Genomic DNA, 12,324 nt, shown 5'->3' on the forward strand with positions numbered 1-12,324 from the left:
TAATTAACAAAAGCTAAACTAATGCTAAACCATACAAGTCAGGAAAGGTGATTTTCATGCATCATTTCTTATGTGAAGGAAGAATTGTTTACTTGACATAGGAGGAAAGCAGGAGTTTAAGGGAAGCAGTGGGTTAGAAAGAATGTGAAAATTCTATGCACAGCGCAGAATAAACCAGTCAGTTATTAAAAAAAAAAAAAAAAAGGACTGAGAAGAATGTAGAAAAAAAAGCAACTATATAATGATGACCAAAAGTATACAGGGTTTTGTAGGTATGACACTGAGCATGATAAAATGAGTAACAGAAAGCCAAAGGAAAAATCAAAGAAATATGTTTCACATGGTTAAAAGAAGAAGACAATAGCACAAGCAAACAAATACACTCTCAGGAATATCTGAGAAACAATGAGGCAGAAGAGGTTTGCCTACAAAGGTAACTACAAACTGTCAGAAAAGAGTAGAAATTAATAAAAACAAAGAGGGAAATCAGCAAATAGAACTTAGCAAGAAAGCAGATATGGCAAGACAAGGATCTAAATTTTCACAAAGGCGGCAAGTATAGCAAAAAGGAATATGTGAGACACTGCCAGAACATATAGTGCAGGAAAACAGAGGAGATGCAAAGACTCAAAGAGCATTCAGACAGAATGAATTTACATGACTAATTATGTCTGATGCTTCATTTTGAGCTTGTTACATGACCTTGTTGGTGTTTATTGAGAGAGTTTATAAGAGCATCTATAATATTGCAACAAAGTAAATAGGGCTTTTTTTTTGTTTCCTTATTTATGGAAACAAAGGATCAGAATGCCCTGTTAAGTCAGTGGGCAATTTCTTACGAAGTTTAAGAGCAATTTATACAGTTGGTTTTGACTAGACCTCTACATTTGCAGTAGACACTTCAGTTACAAACTAATGGAACATAAAGGGATCCTAAGAGATCCACTTTTTCTCAGAGAATGCTCTCTTGACACAAGCAAGATGATGCAGACATACTGTATCTTTGCCTTATGAGCCTGAAGAAGATCTCTAATGGGGTGTGGATACTTTAAGAGATAATGCATTGACAAAACATGTCAAAATGTTATGGTATTCTTGGCCAGCCCACACTGCAGCAGCATTTGGTTGACAGAATGTTCTTAATGGTCCTAACCTCTCACAAAGCAGCAAACTTGATTAATGAAGGAATCGTGGAAAATACGGGTGGAAAATATGGATGGAAGTAATTTAGGTCATGCCTTCTTCCCAAGGCAGAATCAGCGATACCTTACACTTTGTTACCTCCAATTGTCTAGAAGAACTTCTATCATCTTGTATGATGATTATAGCTTCCAGATTAACCCAGAGGATGTCAGATTTAAATCTGTTAATTTTAACCCGCTTTTACTAACTAAAGTATAAATTCAATGAAACGACCCAAAAAGCACAATAAATAATGATTAGCTCCATTAGTTTTAAAAGTAGATTATTAAAATTATTCTGATAATGGGATCACTTTATTCACAAACTGGATTACCAGGTTTGTAGATACTTTCACTTTGCATAGATGGATAAAGCAGGCCTATTTTGGCATGCATCCCAACTCAAAAATAAATCTGTAGCAACTTAGAGTTCTTCAGGGTAGCAAATGTTTGGGGCAGTAGATCACAGTAAGATTTGCAATAAAAATATCTTGAAATAGCAATACATTAGATTTTAAAAGTTCCCTCTGAAATTTTAAGTAACAGAACTTATAAAAAATATTTTAAGTAAAGTACAAATTACTATTGTGTTTTCTAAACTTGTAAGATACATATCCATACGAGTACTATACACAGATAAAAATGTACAGAATAAAATTTTTTGTAATTACAATTTTTCCAACATTCAGCATACAGTGTTGATATGATACAGTGTTGATATGATACAGCGTTGATAAAAAGACTTCTAACTTCTTCTAGCTTTATGCTAGTTACAAAACCAGTGTCTTTCTTCAATAGGAGACCAAAGATGAAGTGATGAAATTGATTAAAGCCCCTTAAGACAAAATGCGATTGAGGATTTCCAAACTATTTTTGATTAACTTAAAATAATTCCTGAAATAACACGTTTTTTCCTATGTGGGTCTATTGAAATTGTTCCAAAATGTTTTAAAAACGTCATCTTTCCTTAATCCAGCCTCCCACCCAATTCTATGAAAACTCCAACCAGTCCAAAGTTAAACTATACCAAGGAGTTTTAGGTGAAGTCACATGAAGTTATTAGTGCCAACCTAGATTTTTCAAACAATTATTTGTGCACAAGGATATCAGCAGTCAAGAAGGGCCATGAACTGGGAAGAAAGGGAAATGATGGAAATTGTTCTTCTAAGAGATTTCTATCAGAAGATTTATCTTTGAGTCTTTGCAAAATAACGTAAATAATCTACAGGGATTTAACACAGTGCCAGACTACTTGAATTTGTACCTACCTGGATCACCTCAACCATTGCCTACAGCTCTTTCGTTATTAAAAATGAGTCCTTTTCTCTATCTAGTCCCAAATGTAGGCAATATTACATAGATTACTTTAAAATACTAGTGCTCTTCAGTCTCTGAGTGAGCTAGGGAAATGAGCTGCATGTATGCTTTGATGACAAGCAATCAAACGTTTTAGATTTCACACAGAGAACTGTGAAAGAGTCCAATAGTTCAAAACCATACAAATATCTTCCTGGATTCTGGCATACTCATTTAAATGTGGCTTATTAGACAATGATCTGTGCTGGCAATCTAGGAACCAGGGAGGTAATTTAATGCACATTGCTTGGCTGACTCCAAATATAGAAGATAAGTTGGACAAACACAAGAAATGTTATAGAAACAGTATGGAAGGAATAATTACTGCCTGATCTGGCACCACATTTGCTAAACAACTTCTTGATAATATGTGAAACTGAAAAAATTAAATGTTTGTCATTCATTTTTGTTGTGCAATATCTGTAATTAGAAAAACATAAATGTATCTGTGCCAACTTTAAAGAGTTGATAAATCAAAGTAGCACAGAGTGACAGATACTTATCTATAAGATAATTCAATTTGTAAATTCATTTGGAAGAAAGACCATATTTTGTTCCATAATTGAACAGCAATTAGAACGTCAACTCATCCATGGCTGGAGTTCCCAGATGATACTGCTACATGGAATACGCAACAACAACAAAAGTAGCTTTCTTTCTGCTACTAAGAAAATATAGTTCAGTGGTCATTTACGTAATGTGTAATAAAGAATAATAATATCCCCCAGATTTTTATTCCGACTGTTGTTAATTCAATCAGTGTTGTATAGTCAGATCATCTGTTTTGGGGTTGTGGGTTTTGAGGGGGGTGGGCTGTTTTTTTGAGTTTTTATTTGTTGTTTTGTTTTGTTTTTTTAATTAGTTTGCACTGCTATCTTAAATTCTGAACTAGAACTAAAAAATATTTACTGACCTCTCTGAAATATCTTTATCGTTGTGCTCTGGTTCTAGGAGTCAAGGCCCACTCCAGCTGCTTTTTACCTTTTTTTTTCCTACTATGTGGCAGCAAGAATTACCATTTCATGCTGTCAGTCACTGACAAGAGAGCTTTCCTTTGGAGAGGAAATGGTTAAACAAGAAGTAATAGAGCAGTGTAGGAGAGACAAGCTGAAAGCAATACAAGGCTTCCAGCCCTCTTAAAAGAAGAAATAGTTAACTTCCAGAGGCTAATATAAAATCCACAGAATCAAGGAAATCCAAAGTTAAGCAAGAAATTCTGTACTGCTGTGCCAAGACATCTTTAGGAAGCTAGGATTGTTATGAGTCATAGATGCTTAATTTTTAAGCACAGTGAGGTGCATTAATGTCTGCTGTATTTAGATTTTTAATTAGAATTTCTATAGACTTTTATGCACCCATGATAAACGGGAATATTTCTGATATTATGCCAGTTCTACTTGGCTGCAAAATTTCTGGTTTCTTGCCCACACTTTTTGTATTATCTTACTGTAGAGTAAAAACAGTTGAAGCAGACACAGCCTACATTTGGTATCGTTAAAATACAGGCCACAACTTTATTTAACTACATAAACAAGCATACATAACTGTAGTGGATTAGGGCATAACAGGCCTTAAGGCCATTAGCTGATGGGACTGGTCTACTGCAATATAAGCATTGCCTGAATCACTCCCTATTATAAGGTTATGCTACTTTAAGCTCTTCCTTGTAATACAAGCCACAGGATTCAGTGCACTTGCTAGTATTTTCCACATTTTTTTCACTACCGAGAAGGTACGTGGCCAGACATATGAGGTAAGATACTTCTCAGTTACTTCTACATATCCACAGTTTAACTCTGTACTTCAGCCAGTCACTCTAGGTTTTGTGTATAGGCAATGGAGAACTATAAGTACTTTTACAGTGAGATTCAAGTAACCTGTTTTTGAATTATGTTTTAGGCAGAAATTAATAGCATTTAAGGTGGCTATTTCTTTCCATAAAGGAATGCAGATGACTAGCTCAGATGTGGACTTCTGTAATTAACCAAATGAATCCCATCACTGTTGCACTAGGAGAAGACAAACATTTTAGATGGAAAATGAAAAAGAATAAATTCCCACACTTGAGGATGTTAAGAATCGAAACTGTTCATGACTGTCCAATCCAAGTTCCAATCCAGCAGACGTCTTGACTATATTAAAGAGCAGTTGTAAAACACTCTGAATGGAGGCTGATTTAACACTTTGCATTTGTGAATCTCAGGCTAAGGCAAAGGAGTTTGATAGCATATGGAAGCAGACAGCATACTGTGACAGGCCATTTGTTCCTACAAAATCCATCAGTAACTTAGCATTAGCTGCAACTAATAAGATCGTTACCATGAAAGAGCTCAATGGCACATAAAAGATGCTTGGGATGATCCTGAAACCTTAGCGTAAAAGCTATCAGTGTATTTGTTAATAGCTTATAATTTATTTGTACCTAGAACCTTTAGATCTTGTTGTTGCTTTGCTTTTTGTCAGAACTGAAAATTTTGCTCTTAAGTTAAACGTGTAATAGTAAACGAATATAACATGGAAAATTGCTTTTTTACACCTTATATTTCACACTTTTAAGTGGATGCTGGCTACTTATTTTCTCGTCTTTAGGAATCTGTATCACTAACAAAATTATTTTATTGTAGTTAGCATACCTTCAATTATTTTAAATCAGAAAGCTAAAAAGGAAACAGTTGCAGTTATAACACTGAGGACCTGGAAATTCAAAATAAAGAACAGAAATAATAATACTAAAAATAAATCGTACAAGATTTCATATGCAGCTTCAGTAAGTACAAGATGGGTGAAGCTCATTTCAGAGGAGATGAAGGTGATAGGATGCTAATTTCTATGGAAACATTAAAAGACAATGTTGACATGTACTTATTCAGATGAATTTTAATCTGCTTTTAAATATTAGAAGGAATAAAGTCTTATGAAATTCCTGCTTCAGTACGGTTAAACTCACAGCAATGGCCAAAAACGGTGAACTCTCTCTCTCTAGTTATACTGGAATTTCTCTAAGTATTCTAGCATGAGCTGTACCACACAGAGATCCAAGAAAGATACTGGCAGCCTAATGGATCTGGTTACAGTTTCCTGATCTGGAGCTGGCTAGCCTCAGGATAAGGTATATCTCCTCTTAAATGCTGTAAAGTCCCTCTGTTCAACCAGACCCTCAACAAGACCTGACTTGCTCTCACCACTTCAGAGGAGGTGGCTGATGTAAAACACAATTATATACGTGGACATTCTTCTCACATGGGGAATATTCCATCAGGATAACTTTTTAGTGCAACAGCTGAGTTTTAGCATCAGTTTAAGATAAAAATACTTGTTTTAATTGATAATGTCTATTTGGTCCTTACTGGCCAAGGAAGGACTGACTTTGTCATGCTGTATGAGAAAGAATAGTTGGCTTGATAATCTTTGTACTGAAAAGGGATTGAGTGTGCAATATTTTCAGTCATATTTCTTGGTTATGGAAATTACGCTTTCTGCTTATCTGAAAAAAAGAATGTGATTTTAATGACTGCCAGAGAAGTCTATACAGGAAAATTATATATACAGGTTATTTTTGTGCTTGATGTAATAGTTAGACAAAAAATTCTTATATGAGGTAGTGTCAAGAAGAGAAAATTTGAACCTATAAAAACATTGTGCAAAAGTTTTGTTACTTTTTTTAAAACTAGTAATATACTTTGAGAATATTCCAAGTGGTACATTAAAAAGCTCAACACACATATACCATATTGAATAATCTGAACAGAGTGAATATAAACATATCCAAAAAATGCATTAGAACTACAACAAAAATAGGATAGCAAATTTGATATGCTCAATCAGACATCTATGACTGAATTAATTACTACTAACATAAACCAGACAGCATATGGAGAAAAGATGATATAACCTAATAAGCTCTATTCACTAAAAATGATACAGAGGCCACCGAATGGAACATATGTAAAAAACTCAGCTGCACACCAGATATTTACTACTTTTTTTTTTTTTAGGTAACATGGTAGGGCATCATGGGAAACTATCAAGATTTAAATATAATCACTTTAACCTCATCCATTTTTACTCCTTTCCATAACAATAAAGCATGGTTTGTTGATTACATGCCTCTTTCTCCCCCACCCCTGTTTTGTTTTTTTTTTAAATGGAGATCTTTTTTGTCATATTTAGTCTTAGGCATGATATTTAAAGTAGAAAAAATTATACAGAGAAAACTTTTCTTAACTTTATCTGTAGGGTGAATTTTTTCCCTTCCATGAGCAAAATGTTTTTCAATATTTTCAACACTTAATAAAGAGATTTGCAAAGTTAAACAAAAGAGGAAAATTAACTGTAGCTTCTGATACAATTAAAAAAAATTAAATGTAAATAAAGGTACACTTTCCAAAGACCATTTAGAGTTAGGTCCTCTTGTCAACCAGGCTCTTACATATTTGAATGTTTCTTATACTAGCAGTAGTTTATTAATATTTTTATTAACATATTCCATTAACGTTTGTATTAGCATATCATACTAACAGTTGATAATTCTAAGAAAGGTTCATTGACATAAGAAGTATCTGAGAAGAACCAGAAGACAATTACAGAGAAGCTGGATAAGTATTATCTATTTCCACAGTGAATATTTAATACAAAAAAATATTATTTCATTTCACATGTATCAAACTGTCATTTTCATAAATAGTTCTTGCATAAGTCAATAATTTTAACCTGAGATTCCCCCAAGAGAAAAATACAAAAAGCACAAAATGCAGAAATATTAAATTCCACATCTAGAAAAAGAGATACATGAACAAAAAGAAACAAAATTTCTGTTTAACATAGCTGTCAAATATTCAGCTTCAAAATCCAGTAGAATGTTGTTTAAAATCTGAATATCTTATCACTGGAACAAATTGATTTCTTTACAGAGATTTAAACTGAGCTATTTTTACTGAATCACACCCTACTTTTATTCAAATTAATGTTTAATGTTGTGCAAGCAAACTTTTAAAAAGAGACACTGTCTTGAGATTTAAGAATAAAAACATTACATCAATATAACCATTATTTAACTGTTGACTTACCTAAATTTTTATTACTATATTTTTTCGGCTTCATTTTATGGGCCCTCTTCAGCATTAGCTGTGCAGTTGAAATATCCTTAAAACCCCTAGGGGAAGAGAATAATTTACTAAACATTTCACATATATTATGTTACACCAGCTGCATATTATTGTATAATGTACTTTTCAAAAAGAATACAAGTGTATGGTACTTTTATGCATAGTATGAAACTTTCTGAATTACACAGCTGCAATGCTTATCTTAATATTACATTATTGCAACTTATTAAGCTGGTCTCCAGGCACTTGTAAAAGTAATTATAATAATTCTCACTTTGGTAGAAAACAGAGATTCTTGAAAGGTGGAACTTAAAAAAAGCAAGCAACAACAGCCAACTATACTGTACCTATTCCTGGAAGTTACCATGTAAGCAAAATAGCTGAACATACCATTCTTCTGAAATTCTCTCTTCTTTTTCAGACATGAATGAAAATTTCTTTTTTTCCTTCCAGTCAGAGAGCTGTGACACTGTCCCCTTCCCTGACCTGAAAACAAAGTGTAAGAGTGGTACTGAAAGGTAGGTAAATAAGGAAGGGTCTCGGGTGACTATTTTGCAGCCTTTGTTATTCTGCAAGTTGTTTGTGCCTTTTAAAGGCACTTTTGAAGCTTGGAAATAATACAAAAAATCTATTTTAATACTCCAGGAAGGCTTTATCTTGGAAAGTAATAAAAGTCTGCCATCAATTTAAAATGTTTACATTTCAATTACTTGAAGCATATTTCAGTCCTTTCTCTCCAAAAGAATGCAGCTGTGTAAGAAATCCCTTTTAATCTTTATCTAGTCTTACAAATCTCTATTTCAACATCTATGTTATGATACATGTGAAAAAATGTAAGTTTTATGACTTATAGTCAGACCTAAATAAATAAAAATACACGTATATCTTCTTCTATTCCTAATTCTGGTAGTCAATGAAAAATAACAACTGAATTTAATATATTTGGTGTTAACAAATAAGTAAATTTTAACTCCAGTAATATCATATTAACCAAAAGTAGCAAAAGCATCAGAAAAGAGCCTCAAGTTCTCCTCCTTTTGATTTTTGTCAAATCCAAATGAACTAAATATAATGAAAAAAATATATTATTTAACTTACCTGCTATGAAAGTGGATATTTTCTGCTGAGTATGAATGTGGTCTGTTAACACACTGCCAAATTTCGTGTGGTGACAATGGCAAACTATTTGAATGTTCACTGGAATTTGAAGGCCTAGAATACTTCTAAGTAAGAGAAAGAAAAAAAATGCAGTTGATGATTCCTGCAAGTTTGAATTTAAAATGTGCAGGTAAACCTGCATCACAATTTGCAGAGTCTATTACTATAACAGATAGGATTCTTAACGGTGATACGCCCCTTCAACTAACTAAATAGGGCAAAAAGGTGACTTTAATTATACTTAACATCCCCAAATATAATGAATTATACATTTATAAGACTCCTTTCTTTTAATTGTAGGAAATAAAACATTAGTAATACTACGCTTGTAACAAGAAGAGAAAACCCTACCAAAACAAAAAGCCAAAACTTCAAAGTTTATCAAATAACTAGCAGACATTACAGTTCAATGACCTTTAGCTGTTCTGAAAACATTCAGCTGTTGTCATATAATGCAGATCTTGGTATTTTTAAAAAGTAGTGTGTCAACTAGCAATTTTTAATCCATTGCCAAATGTACAGATGAAGCACATCATCTTTTTTCTGCTACTGTGAAGTAAAGTGTTGAAATAAATCCAAAATAAAGAAAAAACTAAGCAAATGAAAGAAATTCTAAAAGAAAAATTGCATCTGGGGATGAGGAGGAAGTCTGAGACTTCTAAAAGTAATTGTGTTTTTCAAGTCAATAGATTGTCGTATTAATCACCCCAGAATAGCATATCCTTAAGGAATGAATAAAGACTGAAGAGTAAGAAGTTTCTGTGACATGTTACCTTTGGCCAGTGCAGCTGGTTTGAGAGCAGGAGTGTTTTTGAAGGGAAACGGGTGGAATCTAGAGTTAGCCATTCCTTCTCTAATGCAGCCTGCATGAATGAGTAAAGTCAAGTAGTGCACTGATAAAATCAGTTTAGTTTTGATAACTTTTGCAAAGTCTCTTTAAAATTGTCTTACATACTGTTTCAAGTGTTTTCAAGTCATATATCAGAACTGCCACCTGCAGAGCAATCGCACTTAAAACACCTTTGGAGATGCTGTGTTGTACTGCTTTATTTTAAACAACTCAGATAAACAGTATTTGTGGGTTGTGGGTTTTTTTGGGTTTTTTTGGTTTTGTTTTGTTTTTTAAATAAGATGCATCCCCTCCTTCTCAAATTCTTGTAATTTTATTCCAACATTGTTAGTAAACCCAAGTTATTAAAAAAGACTGCCAAACTGAAAAAATACAGACGTAAGGTACTTAAAGGCCTAAAGAACATGAACAGCTTTGTTTGCTGTTTTTGACTAATTGAGTATTTTATATCCAGATGTAGGTGCCTGATTCTGTCAAGCTTGCTTTTGATGAGTTGAACTGAATCAGTGAATAGTTTCCGTTGAAATCTGGGGTTAAAAAGTGAATGCTATATGTACTTATTCCTTCAATTAATCAATTTTATTTTTTATGTAATGGAATAATTTACAAACTAAAATAATAGCTTGGAATGAAGAGGGGTGACAGAATTAGGTCCTAACTGGTGTCTCTGACAATTCAAGGCAGAATTCAGTTTTCTTTCATAAAAACAAAATTTAGATTTTGTTTCAAACTCAACCTGTATATGATTTCTTTTTCTTATACATCCTTGAGTTTTTTGACTACATGTTCTTTCAATATAGTCTGATAAGCGAGAGAAGTAAATTACTCCCACACAGTAAGTAAATACTTCTGAAGAATTTGGCTTCACTTACACAGGGCTCAGTCATTCAGGCTGTTCTTACTTCAGCAGCAAAGAGCCTGGAGTTCATTCTTTTGAAAATGTCTAATTTATAAAACCAGACTACCTTTCTCCCATTCACAGAATATTTCAGATTGCATTCATTTCTGACCCTGAGAAATTATCCTAACTTTGCATAGCTTACTGTAAACAGGATTTTGTACAGCCTTACTGGTGAACAAGAAGGTCTTCCAAGCCCTTTGAAATTCTGAGAGACAAAAGGATCATATTCCAGCTATTTTGAAAAGGTTACTTCGGGTACTGGTCGCATAATTTGGTGACCACTCTTTTTATTTATAAAGTAACTGTGAACCAGTATTATTCTTCTTCCATTCTGACCATCCAGCTTTTCAAAATAAATTTTCAATAAATTTTGACTTTATTTTCATGTCTTAAAAGGGATGCATTCTTACATCTTTGATCCTTGTTTCTGGAATTCCCTATTCTTTGATTACAATATGCTTTGGTATTCATTCTTTTATTTAATAAATCCAAATAAATTCTGTGCCCTCATTATTAACAAATGATGTCTCTTTACCACTCTTCCCCTTCTTACCGTTTCAATTCACGATAAATATACAACATATTATCCTTTTTACCACACCTCCTCTCTCAGGTGGTTGTATATGTTAAGAAATCTATGTAAATAAACTGTAGATGCGTGCAACAAATAAAATGTATCACCTTCTTTAACTGTTACCTTAACCTACAACCCACTAGCCTACCTCTCCTCAATGATTACTTTTATGCTGATAACCACTGAGTGGTTGATTCAAACAATTTTCTTTTAAAAAAAAAAAAAAAGTCACAGTTAAAATCTATTCCAGAAGCAGATTGTAGTAAATCAAATCCCAAAGACAATCATTTTAAAAATGTGAAATTGGTACAATTCGGACACAGAAGACTGACAAGTTCGCATCTCGGCAGCGAAAAACTGTGACATATTCAAGTTTTGCAATTGCCTGGGGTCTATGGGCAGAATGGTCAAAACGAATAACTATGAAAAAGGGAGAAAATCTGACCAAAAAATGTCAGTGAAATTAGATATTATTCCTCCTTGTCCTCCTTGAATTTACTCTTCAATTGCACTATGCAAATCATATTTCTAGCTTTTCAGATGAGAGTTTTTCACTTATTTTCTGAGTGTGAGCATGCAATCCTGTCACAGGTAAACTCCATGTCTGCAAAAGTTGCGTCTTCAACTTTGCTGGTATATAAAGGTATATGAAAATGGCAAATTTCTGAAGTATTTTTTTCGTCCTCTATTTGCAAAAGAATCAATACAGCTGGGAGAGAGGTAGATTTCCACTTCTTGTACAATTTAATGTCAACCAAGTTAATTGGTGTGTACAATGATGTGTCCATTAATTACCTGGGTACTTACATGTCTTACATTAACAGTGAATATGATCCAAGCTCTACTGTTAGATTTCAGGGCAAGCTTGCATCCTAGCTATTTGAATTTTTACCTCTGATGAAATTGTTTGTGACCAAAATCAATAAAATCATGAAACATGAAAACTAACACTCCAAAGCTGCAGTCAATTTTTTGGAACAAGAATCACTTAAGCAGTACACTGATTGAATCTTTTTGTTTTATATTTGTACCATAACCCAATTAAAGTTCTTTGCTTGTAATATTTAGGTTCAAACTTTTGTCACAAATATTTTCTTAGCCCAGTGTTTGCCATTTATTAATTTAATATTCTCCACAGTGTTTTTATTTCTTTCATAGCCTATAAAATGACTTTCAGTGTTCTAAGTGTTGAAAAGAAA

General features: G+C 33.3%; 1 protein-coding gene across 1 annotated transcript in view; it reads right to left on the bottom strand.

The window, feature by feature from the left end:
• The window catches only part of LRRIQ1 (leucine-rich repeats and IQ motif containing 1), a 112,901-nt gene that overhangs the window by 44,810 nt on the left and 55,767 nt on the right, over window positions 1–12,324 (bottom strand). The window contains exons 18-21 of the mRNA XM_009584910.1: window positions 9,574–9,663; window positions 8,741–8,862; window positions 8,033–8,128; window positions 7,604–7,689 (exon numbers count right to left, since the gene is read on the bottom strand). Coding sequence (XP_009583205.1) covers window positions 7,604–7,689; window positions 8,033–8,128; window positions 8,741–8,862; window positions 9,574–9,663 — 394 coding nt within the window. The remainder of the gene's footprint in view (window positions 1–7,603; window positions 7,690–8,032; window positions 8,129–8,740; window positions 8,863–9,573; window positions 9,664–12,324) is intronic.

Source organism: Fulmarus glacialis, unplaced genomic scaffold (genome assembly GCF_000690835.1).
Source record: "Fulmarus glacialis isolate BGI_N327 unplaced genomic scaffold, ASM69083v1 scaffold27270, whole genome shotgun sequence".
NCBI classification, from domain to species: Eukaryota; Metazoa; Chordata; class Aves; order Procellariiformes; family Procellariidae; genus Fulmarus; species Fulmarus glacialis.